Source organism: Phyllopteryx taeniolatus, chromosome 16, assembly GCF_024500385.1.
Source record: "Phyllopteryx taeniolatus isolate TA_2022b chromosome 16, UOR_Ptae_1.2, whole genome shotgun sequence".
Taxonomy (NCBI): Eukaryota; Metazoa; Chordata; class Actinopteri; order Syngnathiformes; family Syngnathidae; genus Phyllopteryx; species Phyllopteryx taeniolatus.
In genome coordinates this window covers 3,970,546-3,994,668 of record NC_084517.1, presented here as the reverse complement: position 1 = coordinate 3,994,668, position 24,123 = coordinate 3,970,546, and the positions used below count along the sequence as shown (strand labels likewise).

The following is a 24,123-nucleotide window of genomic DNA, read 5'->3' as shown; positions in this document are numbered from 1 at the left end:
TCATATTTGTCACATCTGTATTTTTTTTGACAGGAAAAACTTGTGAATTAATCCTCTTTCTGACCTTTTTTCATTGGATCTCATGAGACGGCATATCTAATGTTGCTTCCCAGAGAGGTTACACAATCCTGACTCTTCCAGCAATCCTGACCGTCTTTCCCTCAATCGCTACCAAAATATGACATCACAACCTTCTATTTGTCATACATTTCGACAGTGGGTTGCGTGTGTGTGTATATGTGTGTGTGTCTGCCTGTGTGCATGTTCAGGTACAAAACAAGTAGCCTGGTTGGTATTTGTAGTTTTTTTTTTTTATGTGCAAAAACAAGAAGTCAAGCTAAATCATGAGCATCATGAGACCCAAATATTTTCTGCTGGTTTGTTGTCATCACAAAAGGGTATTGAAGGAGAAAAATGCGTAATGTTTGGCGTGGCCGAGGGCGTTTTTTCCCCCCCTAGTGTGTCAAAAGAAGAAAAAGAAGAAGAAGAAGAAGAAGAATAGTGGAAAGCAAGTCCAGTCTGGTCTGTAGGTACGTCGTTGGCGTGGCCCCACCCTGCACCTCAAATTCCTCTTCAAATACTCCATCTTGTCCCAGTATCTCTACACACTCTTTGCAGGACGTCAACCAACAAGAAGAAAAAGAAGAAATCCAGGATTTTTTTTTTCTTTCTATCTCACATTTACAACCTAGGTAAGTCCTTATCTTTTCCCAAATATTGAGTGGAAATCTATTTTAAGAGGATGTTTTAATAGCATTTATTTTGGCAAACTGTGTTGATTTGTATGTCAAAAAGCTCCCAAGTACTGTAAGTAAGGACGTTTTGCTTTTTAAGAAAATTGTTGTTTTTTTTTTTTACCTCAGGCAGGAGTCATTTTTGTCCCATCATAAATTTGTTTACTTGGGCTGATGTCATTTGTCTTCAAGTGTTTGCCACATGGATGTCTGCGTTGAAAGAAAAGGAGTAATGAAATATAAGAAAACTCGAGATGAAAAAAAAAAAATTAATAATAATAATAATAAAAAATGATAAAATACAAAATAAGATGCAAGAAGTTTAACCTCCATGAAAGGAGATAATAAACAAATAAAATAAATAGAAACGAAAACAAAAAAACAAAAAAAAAGAAAATACAAACTAAATAAAAAACAATTCTTATTGATTCTTATGAAGATGGTGAGATTAAAAATAGAAACTTAAAAACACAATACAAATGTGTAAGAAAAAAGGAAAAAAATATAAAAGAACACAAAATGGAATTTAAAATTTACATAAAATGAAAAAGTTGATTTTGGAAAAACTCAAGTTTAAACACTCAAAAAAAAAAACTGGGGGGAAAATTTACACTTAAAACTTAAAAACAAAAAAAAAAAAAAATAAAAACTGGTGGAAAATCTAAACAGAAAACTAAAGAACAAATTGCAAAAAGTAACTAAAACAATAAATAAAATAACATTTGAATACAATTTAAAAATAGAAACAAAAAACAAAAACATGAAAATAGATATATACGTGTCTGTGTCGATAGACAGATAGATAGATAGATAGATAGATAGATAGATAGATAGATAGATAGATAGATAGATAGATAGATAGATAGATTGATTGATAGAAGCCATAAAATTCTGTTAAAGATTGTAAATAAGATGGAAAATGGAAACTAAAATAACAATAAAAATGTAAAGAGCGCTAATGATAAAGATTCATTTTCATTTCAGTAGAATCTAAGAGAAGAACATGTGCTCCTGGATAGAAACTAACTAAATTGAAGTGCCGCACAAACAAAAACCACCCCAAAATTTTTTTTCCCTACATCTTCTATCATCACATTTCCACAATGATTCCGAAACGTAAAAAAAAAAAAAAAAAAAATTACCAAAGGCGATAACTATATCAGGAATATCTCTATCAACACGCTTTTCCCTACAATGAAGAACTTGTGTCTTGTTGTTTTTTTTTTTATTTTGGGAGCGGTTGTGTGCATTTAATGGGAGGAGAACCAGCCGCCAAAGGGCCTGTCCAGACATGCACTTCTTTTAAAATGTAGCCCGAAGTTACATTATATCGTGTGTGTGTGCGTGCGTGCGTGTGTGCGTGCGTGCGTGTGTGTGTGTGTTTGCGTGGCACCACCCTTGACATACCATCTTGATCCAGGGGGACATTTTTAAACAGAAACTATGAGAGTAACGATCAGGCTCAAGATTTCCCAGGTGTCTCATAAAAACTGATCAATAAAGTTGTCTTTCATTTAAGGCAATTACTGTACTATTGTTTACTAACAAATGTACGCACATCCGGTTACACTGAATTTCGCGTAATCGAATGTGTGTAACCGACAGTAACAAAAACCAGACGCGTTTTGTCAGAGGTTGTAGCACTGCTGTCAGTATCAGCCAAAGAGTTTCATCTTCAAGATGCGAGTATTGCAACAGTCAAAATGGTGAACGACAAGTATATTAAATGTTGATACTGTAAACTCATACACTGCCATGGACGTTAATATGTGTCCACTGGAATCCAACTGTTAATTAGTCCAGTACATTTTTCAACGGGTAGGCGTGGAAGAGGGTCTCACCCAGCTTGTTTGTGAAATTTGGGTTTGTGTTTGACTTCCTGCTTGCTGACCTTTAACCTCATTTTTTGTCAGAATGGGATCAGTGGGCGTTCAGATGGTGTGTGTGGCCCTGGGGGTCCTGGGCCTGATCGGGGCCATTGTGTGCTGCGCAGTCCCCCGCTGGAAGGTTTCCTCCTTCACGGGCTCCAACATCGTCACAGCCCAGGTAAGCACTTCCCGCCTCCACGTGTACTGTATCTGTAATAATATATACGTAAAATAAACGAACCGCCAGTCACATTTGAATTCATCTGTAAAAATGAATATTTAATTTCGTTTTTTAATTAATTCATAAAAGACACATTTTAATGCATCATTTATTTATTAGAAGTGACTTATAGAAAATGTATTTATTCAAATGCATTTCATGATTTATTGAGGACATTTATTTTTGTTCATCTGTACACATTTTCGGACTGTGCATATCTCTTTACATCTTGTATTAATGTATGAATATTTTTATTTGTTTAAAAATGCCATTTTAATGTATCTATCAATCATTTAATTAGAATAACTTTTTATAGTTTATTTATTTGGGGCATAGAATTTATTTGTTTTTATTAAATATAAATGTTTTTTTTTTTTTTTAGATCAGTCAGTGAACTTAAATTACATAAATTTGACCCGATTATTTAAGATTTCAGCAGCCAACTAAAATGAAATGTTATCAGACAGTGATCATTAATTAAAGTACATTAAGCAGACTCAATAGAATTCCATTCACCCACTAAAAATATGTTTCTATCAAAAATGGTTGATTTGACCAAATATGTTAATAGTTGATCACCATAGATAACGAAAAGTTGGCCCCATTTAAGATTTCGATCAAAACCAAAAATAATATTACTTTTCCAAAATAATAGACTATTTTTAATCAGATCTAAACAGTCAGTGACTGTAAATCACATAAAGTTGCCACAATTTAGGATTTCTGAACTAAAAGATGTTTCTATCAAAACGATTGTTTGGGTATCTGAGAGCATATTGGGTATATTATATAAAGTTGACCACCTTTCGGAGTTCAGTCACCAAGTAAAGATGTTTCAATTAAAATGATTCATTTGTTATCAGGCAATTGAGGGAGTTCCATAATGTTGACCCTATTTCAGATTTCAGTCGCCAACTCAAGATGTTTCAATCAAAATGATTGTTTTGATATCAGACAGTGACCATAAAATAACTAAAGTTGACCTTCCGTTTAAGACGTTTCGACAGATATGTTCTTCTCAGACCTTGCATCGGTTTGAACGACAAATAACAAAAACGTAAATGAGTGGAGATCATTTTTGTGGGCGTTTAGAGCCACCAGGAGGGCCTGTGGAAGTCGTGCGCCGTGCAGAGTACGGGCCAGCAGCAGTGCAAGAACTACGACTCTCTGCTGGTCCTGGCCTCGGACCTCCAGGCGGCCCGCGCCATGACCATCATCAGCTGCATGCTGGCCGCCCTCAGCCTCCTGATCCTGTTTTGCGGGGCTGATTTCACCACTTGCGTTGAGAACGAGGAGGCCAAGCCTAAGATCAGCCTGGTGGCCGGGGTGGGGTTACTCCTGGCCGGCCTGATTCTAATCATACCTGTCAGCTGGTCGGCCCACACGGTGGTCCGGGACTTCAACAACCCCCTGGTGCTCGCCTCGCAGAAGCGCGAGTTGGGAGCGTGCATCTTCGTAGGCTGGGGGGCCGGGGTTCTGCTTCTCCTGGGCGGGGGGCTCCTGTGCTGCTTCAGTAGGCCCAAGTCGGGGGGGTCTGGGGGGACGGCCAAGTACTACAGTAACAGCGCGTCTGCACCCAGCAAGAACTACGTGTGAGCCGGGATGGATAACCGAGATTCGACCAGAGGTCCGTTAGCCACATTAGCTTAGCTCATTAGCATCTCTGTAAATAGTAAATTGAATTAAATAAACTGCTAGCGTGTTAGAATTTAATAACTTTTCATTAGAAATTGTACCAGACTACAGCGCAAGATCCTTAGAGATCAACCTTAGTGCTTTCTGTACTTACGTCGCTATCTTGCCATTTTAATTAGCAAAGCAACTGTTAGCATTTTAGCATTTTAGTAATTCAGATTAGTACCAGACGACAGGGTCGACATGCAAGATTTGTAGCACTTTTTGCAATCAGGTCATCTTATCTGTATCAAGTGTTAGCATTTTATCAATTCTTATTTGACATAGTACCAGACTACAGAGAAACATACAGAATCCTCATTGGCTAGCGGTTTCTGTACTAGGGTTACTATCTTGCCATATGTCAGCGTAGTAACTACAAACAAGCTAGCATTTGATTAATTCGCATGAGAATTTTGACCCAAATACAGGGCAAAACGTTAATTTCCTATCTAACTAGTTAGCATACCAACTATTAACATGTTAGCACTTTAGCCATTCCAAGTAGTATCCAACTACAGGACAACGTAAAATCCATCTAATCTCTTTCTGGACTCAGGTTGCTGTCTTGTTGTAGGTTAGTTTACAAACCACTGGCATGTTAGCATTTCACCCATTCAAAATAGTACCCAACTACAAGGCAAGATGTAAAATCCTTTGCGATCAGCCTTAGCGCTCTGTACTTAGGTTGCTATCTGGCAATATGTTTGTGTACCAACTGCGAACATGTTGGCATTTGATCAGTTCTCATGTGAATGTTGAGCTAACTACAGAGCAAGATCTAAAATCCTTATCAAGCCAGTTAGTATACCAAGCATTAGCATGTTAGCATTTCAGCCATTCAAAATAGTGTACTAAAAGAAAGTAAAGAGCAAGACTAACGTAAAATAGGGATCTGTATTAGCGCTTTCTGTACTAAGGTTGCTATCTTGCTATCTAGTGGTGGACCATATGTCATCATGTTAGCATTTGAGCCATTCAAATAGTCCCAAACTTCACGATAAACTGTAAAATTGGTATCGATTAGCCTTAGCGCTTTCTCTTCTCAGGTTGCTACTTTGCTATTTGTTAGCATACCAACTGCTAGCATGTTAGCATTTGATTTATTCTCATTTAAAATACAGTGGACTCACGCTATTCCCGGGGCACAGGAACCGGACCGGACCACGAATAGCAAAACTCCACAAATAATTGACAAACATTAAAATTGCATTTTAAGCACCCCAAAATCTTGAATAAATGGAGATAAACCGCCAATAAGTGATTTTGTGATTCGTTCCCCCCAAAACAAGAAAACTATTTTTTTTTTTTTTTTTAAAGATGAAAAATTTGAACAAAATTTGAAAAGATATTTGAAAAAATATCGACGAATAGGAGAATCCACAGGTGCCGAACCGCGTCTATGCGGTGGCCCACTCTAGTACCTGACTACAAGGGATTATGTAAAATGTAATGTAATTTCTTTACTTGTGTTGTTATGTTAGCATTTGCTCAATTCTCATTAAAAACAACGTGCAACTGAATGGCAAGATGTCAAATCCACCTCAGCGCTTTCTGTACTTTGTTGCCATAAAGTTATAACTTTGCTTGTTAGCATTTGATCCATTTTTATCAAATATTACTTGACTAGAAGGCACGATTTTGTAAAATAAGTGCAAATGATGACTTTTTTTAAACCAATTGTTATTGTTTTTATGTATTTAGATTTTTTTTAAATAAAAAATAAAAAATACAAATGCTTGGAAAATATTGATTTTATTTCAAAGTAAAAGCATATATTTTAAAAATAATAATAATTGAAGCGACAAATTGAGCCTGGAATGGGTTTTCTCTTTGTTTCTTGTTTGTATCTCTTGACTTAATTTTGTTTCACATTATTTCTTATTTGTTGTGTAAAAAGTCCTGGTGGTTTAATGTTTGCTCTCAAGCGAGCTCACGCGATTGCTAAGCTCCTCCAGTGACGTTTTCAGAGCCTTCATCTCCCGCCTCAGAGCCGACACATCCTGGAAACAAAATCAAAGAAAAATAAAACTATTAAATTATGATAACATTTAATAAAATTGTGTCTACATTGATTCAATCGAAATAAATACATAAATAAAACAAAAGAAATGAGGGCAATACAATTAGAAATGAAAATAAATTAAATAAACTAAGAAATCAAATAAAACAAAATAAGATAACATATAACAAATGTAAAACAATACAAATAAAATAAACACTGTTTATTAAAATAAATACATATATAAATAATAATAATAATATATCAAAATATAAAACTGATGAATAAATAATACAAAATAATAAATAAAAGTGAAATAAAATGAAAAATACTAAATTACTAAAATTCTAAATAAAATACGATAACAATTGATATTTTTTTCAAAACTAAATTAAGTTAATTAAATAAAAAAAGCTAATAATTACCAAAAATAGAAAGTATATAAATATGTACATGTATAATAAGTTATGTATAATAATAAATAAACAAGATAAAACAATACTAAACTACTAAACTTCCAAATAAAGCAAAATAACAAATATAAATTAAAAAAATGTAATAAAATAATAATGAAAAAATTGAAAAAACAAACAAACAAAATAAAACAAAAACACCACAAAATTAAAATAAAACAAACAAAAAAAATACAACTAAAATAAAAATATATTTTGAAATAAAATAAAATAAAAGCTCCTTGGTGGAGGTCAAGCTCTTAAGTATAAGGCAACTTCTCACCCCTCCACCATCTACGTGAGTGACGCCAGGGGAGGCCACGGTGGTCTTGAGGAGGCTTTTGTGAACTTTGAACTCTTTGGCCTTGGTGGTAGCCACAAAGCCATCTTTGAGTGAGATAAGCACCGGCGGAGCGTCTTTGGCCGCAAACCAATCGTCGGCTTCAGCGGAAGGTTCTGGACCGATGGTGTCAGGGAACAGGTCTTCCTGGAACAGGTCAGACTGTGCAGAAGGAATTGTATCAAGATGGTTGTGTCGCATAAATACTATATCATGACTCATAATGATACGATACTATACATATTGATATTTCGTCCCACCCGACTGGAATTTAGCCCAACCGCGTCTGAAAGCGGTACACCAATACGGCATGCTGTAACATGCTGCCTTCGAGCAGACTCAGAGTGGCCCCTCAAATAATAAGAAAACGAATACTGCACGTTCCCGCACGCCCGCCATTTTTTACTTTCCTTTCTGTAACAAAGAACACAGCCACAACAATGGCGACCGTGGAACAGAGTCTGCTAGAACAAATGGACCTAGATGACCAGATGATACGTTTAATTATGCTGCAAAATCGATCGAGAACGCGGTGGCGGAGGTGCTATGTGGAACCGGGAGGAACGCTGATTACATCATCACAGCATGTGACTAAAATGGACCAATGACGAGAGATGATCTCCGTGGCATTCGACGCGCATCAACAATTTTTGCCGACCGATGCGGTATGGAATACGACACAATAAAATATGATATTGATATTTTGTCCCCCACTAACGATACGATACATGGCGATAGGAATATTTTGTCCCATTGTGGCGGAAAGCGACAATACACACTCATTATAGATTCCGATTCTGGCTTTTCCTCACACAACAACAACATCCATATTAAACAATGCCATATCAATGCAATATCGTACCCCACAATACCATACATGGCGATATTGTTATTTTTCCACACCACGTCAGAAAATGACGATGCGCAGTGGTCAATATTCGAATTTGATGCCAGCCAAAATCGATATCGAGAGTATTTGATTGTGTCACCTTCCTGGGCACCGTCATGACGATGGGCTCGCACTTCCTCTCGTGGAGTTTGTAGAACCTACCGGCGACAAAGAGCGACGTTGGCATGCGGTAGAAGACTTCCTGGACTGTGATGCTAACATGCTAACAAGACGCTACCTGGCTATCTCACACTTGTTCACCTCCAGGCCCCTCTTGGGCATGTAGCCCATGCCCTTCTGGCTCTCCTTGCTGCTGTACATGGACAGGTAGTGCACGTAGGGTGCTTCCTCCGTCACCTCGAAGTAGCGGATGCTGCTGTCGCCCTGCAGGGGGGAGGTTCAGAGTTCAATTCCCGCTGGAGGAGGAGACAACTAAAGCGATACTTTGACTTACGATTCTTTCAAGACAGTTTTGTTTTTTTCTTAGTTATGCTTGGTCGATTTTTTTTTTCTTTTATCTGTTGCAAACCAAAATTTTTGTTATGAGCAATCTTCAGAAAAATGAAGCTACTTTGTTGTTTTCATGCTCAGGCTGAAGCAATAAAAGTATTACTGCCATCTTGGTGCCATAGAACCTTGTTAAAGTGAGTTGAGGAGGTTCATTTGGACAATAGTAGTGCTTTGCTGCCACTTCGCGGCATGTAGGTGCCAAGGAACTATGTTGAAGTGAGCTGTAGAGGTTCAGACAAACAGCACTTTCCAGCTATCTTGTGGCATCTTGGTGCCAAGAACCTATGGTAGAGTGGTTTGACGAGCTTCATTGAGAGAAAAAAAGTAGTGCGTTGCCACCATCTATACCATCTAAGTGCCAAGAAACTATGTTGAAGTAAGTTGAGGAGGTTAATTTAGACAAAAGTAACAAATGAAAGTTTTAAGTCAAGGTACCACTGCACACAGAGAGATTCTGACCTTGCCGCACAAGTAGACCACGCTAGTGTCCGGGTCGAAGAACGGCAGAAGGACGCCGCTGCTGGTGTCCAGTTCCTGTAGGGTCAGCGGTGAGCCAAAGTCCTCCTGAGACAAAAACTTCATGGATTAAAAATTTGTAGGTGATTTAATAACATTTCTCAAGTATGCTTTAATCAAAATACCCCCCCCCCCCCAGAACAAGAATAATACAGTAGACGGTAGACATATTTTTACAGTATACTTTAAATCTTTGATCTCTGCATGAAAGTCATTTTTAAACAAAATGTATTATGACACTTATAAAGTCCTATTTCATTTCAAGAACCAAAGACAATTTTTTCGAGAAAGCAAACCTATTTTTTTAGAAAATGAAGGTGTCTTTCGAAAAGAAAAAGTGTTTTATTTTTTTTGTGTTGTATTTTTGAAAATCACTCCTCACTCGTTAAATTTGGACTTTCATATCATCTGAATATTGTGACTATCCTGAAAAATATGACTTGAATCTCGTGGTTGTGTTATGAATGGATGTTTTTAATCAGGATAATACTTTTAGAATGTGATTTCTCTTATTTAAAAAATGCTTTTTAAAATTTGGGGTGGCTGCAATGGATTAATGGCATTTCCATTCCTTTCAATGGGGAAAGTTAATTTGACATACAAGCGTCTTGAGTTATTAGTGTGGTCACGAAACGAGTTCAACTCGAAAATCAAGGTACAACTGAATTAAAAAGACCTCCACGTTGGGTTTAAATTTAAAAGGAGGACCATTTCGACTCACCGGGTCCCATAGCGCCACCTGCCTTTCGCTCATGCGACTGAAGCCGGTGGTGAGGATCCTCCTGTCCGACACCCACACGGCCCGGACTGGCCTGGAGCCCTCGTGTGGTTTCTCCGTCTCCTGCAAACACGTAACAGTTGGGCCTTGGCGGAGGTCGGAGTCCGAACGCATCAGGAGCGGCGAGGGCGAGAGGGTACGTACGGCGAGGACGGTGCCCTTGCGAGGGTCCATCACCCGCATTATCTTGTCCTTGCAGGAGGTCAGGATCTTGGAGCCGTCCCGGTTCCAGCAGGCGCTGTAGATCAGGTCAGAGTGAATGTCGTCGATCCTGACGGCCGCCTCTCCGCGAGCGACGTTCCACAGGATTACCACGTTGTCGCAGCCTGAGGAATGAGCAGAAGGACTTTGCATCAGGGGTTGGGAAGTCAGTGCCGCTCCAGATCTAGCAGATGGTGGTGTTTTTCTTCCTTTCCAATATGTAGTTGAGCAAGCTCGATAGCTCTCCCGTGAGGGATTTTAAGGTGACATTTTTTAAAATGGAATTTTGGACCCCTCCTTGAGCTGAGTCTGGGTTCTCTGAGGCAGGCTCTCCCATCTCTGGGGTTGAGGTCACCGAGGTGGTTAAAAAGCTCCTCGGTGGCAAGGCCCCGGGGGTGGATGAGAGTCGCCCGGAGTTCCTACAGGCTCTGTCTTGAATTCTCAGCCCCATGGGAAAAAAATTATTTTAATTGAACTGCAAGCCTCATGGAGGCCTTAATGAGTGTTTAAAGGACTTATCCAATACCTCCATGCTTGTGCTCACCTGCACTCATGAGGACATTGTGCGCTGTGGGGTGCCAGCTGAGGATGCCCACACGCTTGGAGTGACCGTCCAGCTTCACCACCGGCTGCATGAGTGGCGAGCTCAGCCCGGAGTCCGGGATCTCCCAAATCTGCCCCGTGTGAAGAAGAAGCTCAAGGGAGACTTTGTTGGCGTGGACGGACGTAGACGACCACCACCGCAGAACTCACCATGACGCTGCAGTCCTCAGAGCCGCTGGCGATTATGTTGTCGTTGTGGGGGCAAAACTCGATGTCCAGCACGGGACCTGTGTGGCCGCATACGGTCGGGTAGGACATGTCGATACGACCGGTCTGCACACATGCAAGATGGTTAGGTTAGCAATTTTGGCTTGGTAGCTCCCCCAGGAAGGTTTTGAAAATTCAGCCCCCTGAAGCCAGTTTCTCTCAGCAGCATGACATTTGGTAGGCAAGTCTATCATGAATAGACCCACAAAATAAGTCTCAAAAGGCCATGCCACAAAAGATACAGGAAGTATGCCATTTTTCTTTCAAGTGGATATTTTACACAAAACTGTAATAAACTCTTAGATCATCAGTGTTTTAAAGATTCAGCCCCCCAAACACAGTTTTAGTAAGCAATATGAAATTTGGTAGACATGTTTATCATAGTAGACCCACAAAAAGGTCTCAAGGACCCATGTCTTAAAAGACACAAAAAGTCTCATATTTCGGTTTGAAGTGGCCATTTTATAATTATGTACTACAGTGTTGGTTGGTGGCTGTCGGTTTGGCGTTGAGCAATGGACCAGATGTGTTTGAGCCAGACGAAGCCTGCCGAGCAACAAAATGGCCCGTCGATTCGCTTTGTAGCGCTGGAGGTTTGACTATAGCGTTTGTTCGTTTCATGAGGTGCATTAAAGGAACAGTGCGCCACCACATATGTATGTCATCTTTAAGGAAAGTGAGGCGGGTGTGAGGCCACATCCTGCCCAGACTGAACTAAACATCCAATGTCCAAATATGGTGAAAACATCTTTACAAGTGACAAAAAAAAAAAAAAAAACTTCTCCAAGTTGCAATTTAACTTCCTCATTTGCTTCTTAGTGTGAACGTGACTGTAGTGTGAGCATATTTAGACCCCTTTGATGCCTAAAGTTCATGTGAGCATCTCTAAACACTCCCAACGTTGATTAATTTTATCGTGAGAAGCACATTTTTATTGTGGTAATTTGTGTGATTTTTGTACTTTTTCACACCGTAAATCTTTTGTCTAGTTAATACTATGAGTCAGAATGCATTGCCGATAGACCAAATACATCAACAAGTAGCTGTCATTAAAAGTAAACTTCAGCTGTTTAAGTTTGCTAGAACAACGTATCAAGAAATACGCTGGCCTTAATGGGGCAAAATGAGTTTGCTAATCATCCTATGTGTAATACTCAGCAAAATCTGTTTTCTAGCACAATTTACAAAAACATTTGGTCTCCTTTAAGGGACAAAATGAGTTTGATTAAAAAACGAAAACAAACAAAGTCTGTTCTAAAGGTTAACTTTACCATCAAAGGTAAAGACCAAATGATTTTGGTAATCATACTAAAAGTCAACTTTAGCATAAGCAATTTGCTAGCACGACGTAACAGAAGCTACTGTCGCCCCGAAGAAACAAAATGAGCTAGGTAAAAGCGCTCCATTCTAAAATTCAACTTTAGCGCAAGCAGTTTGATTGCACAATTTACAATGAAATATGGTGGGCTTAAAGGGAGAAAATTTGTTTGGTTAAAAAAAAAACAATGTGCCAGAAAATAAGGTGGATATTAAGGGGCAAAATTAATTTTGAGGGAAAATAAATGTGATTTAAAAATAATATAAGTCCTACAATGCGCTGCAGTAGCGGCTACGTCAGTTGTTAGCGTTCATTTAGCTAATTTCACCCTAGGTTATTATTATTATTATTTTCAAAATAGTTGTTCACTAAATTATGCCACCCAAAAAATGCGAGTGGAAGTAGATTAGTTTGCTAGCACAATGTAGCAGTACCTAAACATGTCAAAAGAAGAGTTAATAATAGTGAATGTCAGTGTTTTGTTTTAAATTTGGAAAATTGTCTTTTTCACGTTTCCACATTTTCTTTTTTTTACGCACGGCTTACTTCACACGGAGGTGTGTACGTGTTGTATTTCCAAGAAACGCGTTTGCATGTTGAAGCCTTTCAAGCTCTCTAGCTTAGCTTTGCTTGCTAGCCTCTAACATAGACACATTTGTGATCAATACATCTCACAGCAGAGATCAAGTGTGAGTGCAAAGTGGCCGCCGGGAACTACAGTGGCCATCAAGGGACAAAATAAGAGTTGGGTCGCACCTTGCTGAGGGGCAGCACCATGAATGCCCCGCCGCCGCTGGCGTCCACGATCATAGCCACAAACTTAGGGTTGACGGAGCAGAAGTTGCTGTCCCACGTCATCTGCGAGATGCGGATGTCTTCGTAGCAGTGGTCAGACTTGGCCGCCTGGCCGAAGACGTGTCGGAACTTGCTGCTCCGCACCACCTGCCGGGACATGGCGACGACCTAGCGGGAAACAGGCCCAAAAAAAAACAACAACAAAAAAAAACAGTATCTTTCCTGTGATGTTTGTTTTGAATCCAATCAGCAGCAATGTGGCCATTTATGAGCGACGTGAAAGAGGAAGCAGGGTGAGCTTTCACAACGACTTCTGCTTCTTTTTGCTGCTTGTTAGTGAGTGCGTAAAAAAATACAAATAAAATGCACATACAGGGGAAAGAGACGGAGAAGTTAAAACGACACAAACGGAGGCCTCACAAGGTGCAGACGTGTTGTCAGTCAAACTAAAAGACTTACACACACACACACACACACACACACACTTTTTCTCACTGACTGTTCAAACTGACTAGAAAATCCCAGACACACAAATCTTAAAAAAACAAAAAACAAAAAAACAAAAACGTGCATATGCACAACCTCACAAAATGGCTGCTCTAATTGAAATTGTTTTAAATGAGCGGTGTTCAACCTAGCGAGAGTATGGGCCCATCTCATTTCTCAAATCTGAGTCAAAACAAAAATCAACAATTACTTCTGGCTTTTTTTTTTTTTTTTTTTTTTTTGCTGCTTGTGTGAGTGTTTGTTAAAATACTACAAATAAGTGACACTGCTTGTGTTCATTTTATTCCAGTTGCTTTAAATAAGGGACGGGCAACTTAGACAGGGCGTGCACCGCCGTCTCATTCTCAAACCCGAATAAAACCTCGGCAGCGCAACGTAAACCTTTTTGGCTGCTTGTGTAAAGAAATACAAGCAACATGCAACGCTTTAGAGGTTAAAATGACGCAAAAATGATGCAAATCATCCTTTTGTGGTGACCTCACAGACGCAGATGTGTGAAGTGTTGTCAGTTAACCACCGCACTTCCTCCTTCACATACTCGCATGCACACAGTTGTTCTTATTCAAAAGTGACTGCAAAGTTCCACACAAAGCTTCAATATACATAGACGCCTCACAACATGGATAGGTGTGCGTAATGATAATGATTTGAAATCGAAACGCAGGTGCATGATGGTGGTGATGATGAGGATGATGATGATGGTCTACCTGGAGGTTGGTGGTGGTGTAGTAGGCGGCGAGAGGGGGGGGGGCGGGCGGCGGTGCTTGTCGTCGCGGAGCAGTCGCCGGAATGAGCGGTGACGGGAAGAACAAGAAGAAGAAGAAGAAGAAGCAGAGGAAGGTTGAAGAACGCCGCCAAAAAAGGCCTGCGACAGGGTAGGAAGTGCGGCAGGAAGTAGGCGGGGATCATACAGCCGCCAGACCAGCATGTCGGAGGTAAAAGTGCAGCAAAATCAACGGGGTTCTTGGACTGACATAGAAGAATAATGGCAATTGGAACAAAAATAAATATCGTTCTTGTGCTAACCTAACCTCTAGACTCTTTAACTCTTTATTCTCGACTCTTGATTTCTCGACTCTAGACTCTTGATTCTGGACAATTCACTCTTGATTATGGATTCTCAATTCTAGATTCTTGAATCCAATTCCTTGATTCCTCACTCTTGACTCCAGGCTCTTGACCATAGACTCCAGAGTCCTATCTCTTGATTTTGGACTCTTGACACAAGCCTTGACTTGTGGACTGTTGACTTTAGACTGTCGACTTCTCACTCTTATTTCATAGTCATGAACCCTAGGAAAGTTCACCACTGTTCCATGGTTTCTCCATTTGAGGGTAATGGCTCTCACTGTTGTTCGCTGGAGTCCCAAAGCTTTAGAAATGGCTTTGTGACCCTTTCCAGACCGAAGGTCGTCAATTACTTTATTTCTCGCCGGTTCTTGAATTTCTTTGGAACACGGCATTTTATTGCAACAACCTTTTGAGATCTTTTGGCCGACCTCATTAAGGTGCGATTGATTAGTGATTTCTTGATTGAACCCGGTCCGGAAGGTAATCAGGTTTTGGTGTGGTCTGTGAAAATCAACTCAGCTTTCCCCAAAAAATCTGATTACTCACAGTTAATTCATGGTTCAGCAATGGGGTCAATTACTTTTTCACTTTTTTTAAAAAAACTTATTTAAAGGTAGCTTTGAATAGTTTTTTGTCCTTAATTTAAACCAAAAAAAAAAAAAATCACCATTTAAAACTATTTTATGTTTAATTCGGTTATCTTTGTCTGATATTTACATTTGATGAGCTTAGACAATAAAATGGGGAAACTTGGGGGAAAAAAATAAGAATTTGAGAACAGGGCCAATATTCTCATGGCACTGTACATAGTTGAATGTAAGACAGAGGTGAAAGCAAACTGGGCTAAATTGACCTTTAACCTCAACACCCTCGATTCAAAATCAATAGCAGGGTATTTCTTGCCACCCGGAAATTTGACGCTGCTCAAAACTAATAGGCTTATCCGAATAGAAGACATCAGCAAATAGTTACAAATATAGACTTCAGTTTATTGCACAATCGATACTGGAGCACAGACAGTTTATTGGCGCGACGCTTCACTCGGCCCACAAAACAGCACCACCTTGAGCTCCTTCATGGCGCAGCAGTTCCCCCATGTCCTCACTCTGGGTACTAGAAGAGCGATTCCCTTTGGAAACTCATAGGCTATCCGGCACGTGTGATATATTCCGATTCTATTTTTTAAAAAGCACAACTCTATTGGTTTGCGGTGCCATCCTGAGGCCATTTTGTGGACTGGTTCCGCTTCCCGTGCGGTGCCATTGCATGCCAAAATATACGGCAAGGGCGTCAAATAATCAACCGGACAGAAGCCTCGGCTTGGCCTTCCAGCTACTGTTACGGCACCCTGAGAGCTGGGAGCGAACACAGAGTGAGCGTCCATGTTCCCTGTTTTTGACTTATGCATAGATTTACCCGCGCTAGTGTCCGTTTTCTCTCTAAAAGTGATACTGCTTCTACGTATGCCTACATGATCTTACATACTTTGAGATATTTACATGACTTCGATCGACTCAGAGCCCTTTTGAGAGCAAAGAAATGAGCGCGAGGCGAAACACAAGCTAACTCGCTAGCGACTCTCATGCGATGGGGACAAATCCAACGTTAACGTCGCACATACGGCCTGAAATAAAAGCGCAGGGAAGTGGAAGAAAAAAAAAAAAAAAAAGCATAAATAAACAATGACAAAAATGTGTACTTTTTCATTAAATTAGTAATGTATCTTGTGGATTTATTTCGGGACAAAAGCACAACTACAGCAGAACCTTTTAAGTCGAACGCTCGTCCTTTTGGCTTTTTCTTTGGCTTTTGACATTTTACGACAGTTAGTTTTTGTTTTTGACGCGTGTAAAAACGTCCAAAACAAAAACGAGTTGAGTAAGGTGCATCTGAAACAACCCCAACTGTGAGACTGTTTTCTTGATTTCAACTATTTAACAGCGGTTAACATACTTTTTACACGTACGACAGTCAAAAATGTTTAAAAAAAAAAAGCTTAATACAGAAAAGTACTTTTCTGCTGTTTACAGGGTTGCTTTAACTCACACTTCCAATCGCATCTGTGACGTTTTCTTCTGTTTTCTTGTTTTGAAGAATTTAACAGAGCTTCACTGAAACGCCACACAGGAAAGCTGCAGCATGCATTTGACTTTAGGGGGTTCCGCTGTAGTGGTGCCACTGAATGGGGAATATGCGAAATGGCATATTTTTGTCCCATTTCGAGTGCAAGGTCCTGTTCTATTGTAAATGCACATAATCAACATAATTCTTTGAGCTAACTTTAAAAAACATGCTGTGTATTGGGGCTGCACGATATATTGCGCGAGCATCATCGTCGCGATGCACAGTTGCGCAATAGGGGCCCACTGCGATGTTGGTGTACTCGAAAATACAGAGAATCAACTGTAATATTAAAAGTGACCGGCAGAGGGACCCGTTTGGACATGCTAATAAGATTAGCACCCATATTACAGTAAATTATAACGCTTCAAACAACACACGGAGTTGCCCAGAGTGCTGAGTACTTATCTCCTTGTATGATAATTATGAAAGAGGACACGAAAAAAAAAATGTACACCTGCTGCGTGTCCCATTTTGCTCTTCGCACTGAAACTACTGTGGGTTTGGCACGCAGCAGATGAGCGAGCTCGCGAGGTGCGTTCAGGGACACTGCGTAAATGGGACTGACTATTTTCCTTGATTCTTTTGTCATCCAACAAATAAATGTAAAAATGAATTACTCGGAAAATTCTTATTTGTCTCAGAATGCTTTAGTTAAAGCACTCTATGATCACAATGTGATAATATGGAATTTATTTTTCGGCCACAGCTGGTTGGAAGGCAAAGTTATCAATGTCCTTTCACCATTGTTGCTGTCATACTGTGTTGCGTGCCTTTGTATGCACATTAAGGACGGCAGTCCTGTTTTTTTTGTTTTAATTCCTCAGTTAAAAAATAAAAATCAAAAAATAAATAAAAAAACACTATTCAAGCAACACGTTTTCGATTGTTTCAATTGTAGGCTGGGTGAAAGATGCAGATGGCTACTCGCGAGGACTGACTGGCTGGCAACAATGGGGAAATGAAATGCCACTATTTTGAAGGTAGTAGTCTGTCAGCAACATCAAAATATGGAGAGAACAAAAAAGAACTATGAACTAGTTCATTTTTGGACCGGTGAACTCAGTTTAAAATTTTGAATTATGAACTAAACTCGTTCATTTTTAGAATGGTGAACTGAACTTTGAAGCAGTCCGCGTGGAAAACGAACTTTCCCAACAACTGTATCCTGTATCATTTCACATCGCAATATATATCGCGGGTTCAAAAATAAATCGCCATGTCATTTATTTATTTATTTATTTTCCCCCCCCCCCAATATCGTGCAGCCCTACTGTGTACGTGGTGACGCGCGATGCCATTGATACGGACGCATCGGTAGCTACACCGACGTCGAACAGCCAGCCATTCGCATCCACTAACTAACTTCCTAAGGAACCTCAGCGGTGTGACTTTACAGCAGAGGTGGGAGCAAGTCGCGTAAGTCAAGTCTCGAGTCTTAACCTTCAAGTTACAAGCAAGTCCCAAGTTACTGTGACTATACATAACATAGTTTCTTGACCGCCAAGATGCCGCCGAAACCCTTTTTCTGTAAATGAAATCCCTCAACCCACTTCAACATAGTTCCTTGACACCAACATGCCACAAGATGGTGTGGCAAAGTCCTATTTCTCTCAAGATGAAACTCCTCAACTTATTTCAACATACTTCCTTGACACCAGGATGCCGCATGATGGCAGCACAGCCCTACTTTTGTCGAAATGAGACTCCTCAACTCACTTCAACGCAGTTCCTAAACACCAAGATGGTGGCAAATCAAAACATTTTTCTTTGGCCTGAGCACAAAATCAGCAAAATGTTTTTTTTTTTGGGTTTTTTTTTTTTTTTTGCGAATAATAAAGGATATTTAAAAAAAATAAAAAATAAAATAGGCGAATTCACGCATTCCGAACGGCTAATATGCAGGCGTTCACTGTACTTTAAAAAGTGTGTTTTCATAAGTTTAAATATGTTGAAAGCGTGTGGGGGGGGTTGGAATAAAACTATTTAATACATGTTCTGTTATGTTCTTTCTATATCGCAGACGTACAATCAACGTGTTGATTTTAATTCAAGTCGTCGTCAAGTCAAGTCTTTCCTAAGTTGTAGCCAAGAAAGTCTCAAGTCCTGAAATCAGCGACTTAAGTCTGACTCGAGCCAAGTCACGTGACTCAAATCCCCCCCCCCCACCTCTGCTATACATCGTCTTCTACTACTCGGACGAAAAAGGGGGGAGAAAAATCACGGACGGGCACGCGGGGCGGCCTCAGTCCGAGGGACAGTTGTAGCTGTTGATCCACAGCAGGTCGTCCAGGACGCCCCAGTGCAGGTAGAGGATGGAGCCCACCACCAGCACGTGCATGATCTGGTGGCTGTTGCACCAGTAGTCAAAGAGGCCCGGGCGGAAGCGCTCGGGGATGCGGGCGATGTTGATGACGCCGCCCAGCACGGCCAGCGCGTCCATGGTGAGGAAGTGGCGCAGCGAGGTGGGGCTGCCGCCGCCCACTCCGGCCCAGCGCAGCACGAAGAAGGAGAAGCGGAAAAGAGCCTGCCAGGCGAAGGAGCGCAGGCGCCGCACGCTACTGCGCGCCGTCACCGCGCAGTAGATGCCGTAGCTGGACAACAGAATGTAGACGGACAGCGCCACCGTGCGGATCAGCGGGTAACACAGCAAAGTGCTGTACAGGATTGGCAGCGCTCCTGAAACGTCAACAACATGCACATACACGACATTAACAACATTTGAGGATTTTTCTTTGGAACCGGGCGGTGCAGTGTGTTTCAAAATGGAATGTTTATCTTGTAACGCTTTTGTTTTGTTACTGTTGCATGTCTGAAATCAAAACAAGTTCAATGACCTCGGTGGGTAACCTGGAAAACTCACGAAAAGCCATGTTCATTTTTCATATTTTTAGAAAGCAATTAAGGAGTTTTTAAAACGACGGCAAAAAAGGGGGGGAAAATCATGATTTACCAAATTGCGCTTGAATTAAATTCTGAAATGTGATGTGAGTTTTAGTAGTACTAATCATTTTTAAAATTACAACACAAATGACATTATTTTATGCAAAAATATCTTTACGAATCTTATTTAACAGCTTTTTATTTTTTTTATTTATTTTTTTTGTTTAATGGAATTTTACACGTATTCATTATTTTTGATTTATTTAATGACATTTTTATTTCATGGATGTTTTCATTTCATGGAACTGGAATTTACTTTTTCTAACGTTCTTTATTAAATACAATTTTTATTAAATTGATGTTTTTATTCATCATCCACCCATTTTCAATACAGCTTATCCTGTAATTGTTTTTATTTAATTAATTGTTTTTATTAGCGAGTGAAACACCTTATTTCGTTGAGTTTGTATTTTAATGAAATATTATTTTACGTATATTTTTTTATATTATATTTTTATGACATTGGACTTTTTTTATTTGGGATATTTCTTTTTTTTTTTTAATGCTTTCGAATGGAATTTTAATATATGGCGTTCTAAAAACACGCTTGCATACCCAGTGTGTTGATCATGCAAATGCCGCACACGTCCAGCTTGAGGAGGGTGTGGTAGACGGGCTCGCCGCCCTCGTGGTTCATGAAGAGGTGGTAGAGCACCGAGCCCAGCTGCGGCGACAGGCAAGCCAGGAAGTGCACCACGGCCAGCCATGTCACGCTGATCTGGGACCAGGGGATGTTGAGCGGCAGCAGCACCAGGAAGCACAGCAGAGGGATGCCTGCGCGGGGCGGGGCGGGGGGGGGGGGGCAGAGGTCATTCCAGGTGACGATCAATCAACCAAACCTGTTCTGCTTAGAAGGAGTTTGTTGAAACAAAGTAACATCTTCACTCTTCTGTTCGTCTTCTCCTATGTAATGGCATCCTTCGTTCTCAAACATTTTCCCCCGAACGTAAAAAGTACGACAACAATTCTTGGCTGGACTTAACATCAAAACGCACAATGGCCGTCCCGCGTTCGGCGGGGCAACTGCGAGCACGCATCCGCTCATGACACGCATCACTACACCAGCTTGCTTTTAGCATCAACGCCAACTCTTCGCCCATCCACGAATTGGATCGAATGATCGCCACCATCAACAACAATTTGAAATGTAATTCAGTAATTCTTCAAGTACCACTAGATGGCGCCAATGTGCCACCCTGTAAATTACTGGATTAGCTGTATGGATGCATGGACACTTTACTCATGTGATAAGTGAAATTCATTATGAGCATTTCTCATGATCTCTTTGTATAAATAAAAATAAAAAAAATTTTTTTTTTTAAAAAGGGTCCCAAAGGGCCCCTTTCACACTACCCATTACAGCTATTTTTATAATAATTTTTTTTTTATTACTTTTGTTTATTTTACCTCTGATTCGTGCGAAAGAAGCTACCGAGAAGTCCCATTCACACTAGCCATCAAAGCATTCATTGTGTGATTAAAAAGTGCACGCCTGCTATACTCAAATAGCTATAAAGGTATGAGCCTCCTGCGTTTAATTATGTCGCTCAACTTGTTTCCTTTTCATGCCCAAGCCATTCGTGGTGCCTAAATGTCCAACAATCGCAAGCTTGGAGCACAAAATGGAGCGCTGTCACGTCAGCATTATATGACTCAAGTAAAAGCAGTCCTTCAAATAATTATTTGAGACTAGCCGCAATTTGGATTGCTCACATGGTACAGGAGCATGCCTGACCCTTTTATGCTGTAAGAAGTTCCAGTTCTGGTTCTACGGTTATCATCACACTTTTCTTCCCTGGCAGCGTCATTTAATTTTTTTTTTTAAATAAAATAAAAAATGTCAAGGAAAAAGTAAAAACACACAGGGGGGGGGCTTACTTTTTGATCTGGTTTGTGTATCGAATCTCTTCAGGATAGGCTAAAGCGATGAGATACAATTGCGATTATGGATTTGAAATATGGTTGCCAAACTTTCCATGGGAATTGACAGGAATAAACAAGGGATGTACCCTAACTTTAACTAAACTTCAGGTCGTTGAGCGTCAGAAGTCTCTGAACAACCTGCATACGATTCCTTAGAATTCTGCAGTCCAATGGTCGCCTGCGATCAGCGTGCACGCACCGTGAGTGTAGATGTTTCCCAGCTCGTTGTGCAGGTAGAAGAGGCTCCGGATGCAGTCCTGCACCGAGGAGACGGGCCGATAGCCGGTCAGAACGTACTTGTTGAACTGCAGGTGCGGGGGCGAGCTGGCCCAGTCCAGCAGCCGCGGTCCGCTCAGGAAGGCCAAGGCGAACACCGCCGACAGCAGCACGCCGCCGAACAAGCACAAGACGGACTGCACGCCGATGTACACGTTGAGCAAGAGGACGGCCACGAGAACCTTGTGGGACACCATTTCCGATTGCGCTCGCTGGCTTCTGGCTGGCTTCCTACTGCCGTGCCCGGGGAAGGCGGCCCAGCGCCGGGCCCGCCGGTACCTGGCTGAGTGTCATCCGCCGGGCTGGGGCGCCGCACGGCCGGCCGCGTACGTGACGAGGTCCGCGCGGGTGGCTCATGGGGACAATGTCAGCGTCGCACCCGAAGGACACAAGCCCGCAACTCGCCTGGTCTTCATGTCAGAGACACTCCCTCGCCGCTAGCATCCCGACCGGGGAGGCGGCCGCGCCACGGCCACGGATGCTGCCGGCGGCCGGCGCGCGTCCATGCAGCCCCGGAGGGAATGTCCGCTACCGACTGGCCTCGATTCCCAACCCCGGTCACGGCGTTCGCATCCCGGACGCGAGGAGGCGGTCGGCTCCCCCTCCCGGGTGCTCCTCGGAAAGTCGGACCGGGAAACGCAAGAGATTCTCGGGGCTGAGGTCGGAGCTAGCAACGCCGGGCTACCACGGTCCGGACGCCGCGGGGTGGGGGGACGCTGCTGATCCGGTTCTCTACACGGAACATTTTCGCCGGTGTCGTCATCGCGCTCAATGGAAGTTTTTCTTTTCTTTTTGGAGCTGAATGGGCGGATGTGGTGTCCCCGCAAGGCGGCCTTGGATCAGCTGCAATTCTTTGGTATTAAAAAGTCAAGTGCCACCGAGCGCAAACGATTCATTATTTCAAAATAAAACTGTCGTCGCTGAAGGAAACACAATCGCGATTTAGTAACTTTAAAACATACATAAATCCAACATAAAAGATTACATAAAGAGCGGAAATGACTTTACACAAATTTAAATAAGATACAGCCGGGAAAGTACCCCTCCCGAAACCTTTACTTCGAAGGCTCCGTTTCACGTGTTTTGGTCTATCGTGTGTTGCTAAAACGAGCTTGACATTGGCGCTCGTCTTCGATAGCCTCACCGAAAAGAGCCATTGTTGCCCTTTTGTCACAACGGGAAGTGTTACATGTGCGCGTGAATGACACAAAACGTCAACAAATCCACGCAGACACAACAAAAGACTTTTCAAGCATGGGAATGAGGGATTAACGAAGTAACCTTTGTGTGGAAGCATAGCCCATTACAAGATAACAACCCAATCATTACAACGCAGGTCATCAAAGTAAAGTGCTTCAAATTCAAAAGTTGGTTCCTGGAGAACAGGGGTGTCAAACTCATTTTTGTCACGGGCCACATCCTAGTTATACGTGAACCCATATAAAGGAAAGACTATCTCATATACTGTAATTACAGACAGTATACGCAACGCATTGATGAATAGCCAGTTTTGAAATCAGAAGCCTATAAAAAAAAAACATGTTTTTCAACTATTACGTTTCTTTTCAAAGGGGGATTGGTAACACAAAAAAATGGTTAAAAAGGAAACAAGTTGAAAATCACACCCTGAGAACCAAACAAAGAAACACCCTGGTGAAGGCTTCTTTAGCCTGATGATGCTGAATGTTGATTGTCCGAAAAAGACTTCAAACTTAGCTTGCTAGCTTAGCAGTGATGGTGAAGACCCCCGGAAGAAGCCTTTAAAAAGATGGACAAAATACATCACTGATCAAATACGTTTATTGCTTAAATTGCATGCAATGAAATAGGGAGGGGGTGGGGTGGGGGGGGGGGGGGGGGGGCAAGGAGCCTGTGGACCAAGGACAGAACCCTGGGGTGCACCTTTAACATGTGTCTGTAAGGTACTAGCAGATCATCATAACAGAGAACATCAACCATGACGTGGGTTGGAAATGGGGATAAGGACAAACCCCAGGGGGACACGTACTTGGGGACCGAGGACTGAACACTGGGAGACACTATAACCGTGTATACAACATGTACTAGTTCACAGTCTTCTGATTTCTAAGCCAGTTATCCCTCAATTTGTTGTGTAATGGTAATAATATGATTATGATTAAACATTTATATGGTTTCACTGTTCTAATGGCCCTC

At 41.3% G+C, this 24,123-nt stretch overlaps 3 protein-coding genes across 3 annotated transcripts; 1 reads left to right on the top strand and 2 right to left on the bottom strand.

Annotated features, from left to right (window-relative positions):
• The first annotated feature begins 533 nt into the window (after positions 1–533).
• cldni (claudin i) lies at positions 534–6,038 on the top strand. The gene is made up of 3 exons (XM_061748748.1): positions 534–692; positions 2,648–2,780; positions 3,915–6,038. Exons 2-3 carry the CDS (start codon positions 2,649–2,651, stop codon positions 4,416–4,418), a joined length of 636 nt encoding a protein of 211 aa, XP_061604732.1. The 5' UTR covers positions 534–692; position 2,648; the 3' UTR covers positions 4,419–6,038.
• A 196-nt stretch (positions 6,039–6,234) lies between these two features.
• On the bottom strand, positions 6,235–14,476 carry coro1a (coronin, actin binding protein, 1A). The gene is made up of 11 exons (XM_061748746.1): positions 14,322–14,476; positions 13,069–13,275; positions 10,938–11,060; positions 10,729–10,858; positions 10,128–10,309; positions 9,927–10,046; positions 9,149–9,253; positions 8,418–8,563; positions 8,280–8,337; positions 7,234–7,452; positions 6,235–6,499 (listed from the first exon to the last, which is right to left on the bottom strand). Exons 2-11 carry the CDS (start codon positions 13,264–13,266, stop codon positions 6,407–6,409), a joined length of 1,374 nt encoding a protein of 457 aa, XP_061604730.1. The 5' UTR covers positions 13,267–13,275; positions 14,322–14,476; the 3' UTR covers positions 6,235–6,406.
• A 1,212-nt stretch (positions 14,477–15,688) lies between these two features.
• Positions 15,689–23,727, bottom strand: paqr4a (progestin and adipoQ receptor family member IVa). Its single transcript, XM_061748747.1, has 3 exons — positions 21,872–23,727; positions 20,305–20,523; positions 15,689–19,485 (listed from the first exon to the last, which is right to left on the bottom strand). Exons 1-3 carry the CDS (start codon positions 22,143–22,145, stop codon positions 19,052–19,054), a joined length of 927 nt encoding a protein of 308 aa, XP_061604731.1. The 5' UTR covers positions 22,146–23,727; the 3' UTR covers positions 15,689–19,051.
• Positions 23,728–24,123: the final 396 nt, after the last annotated feature.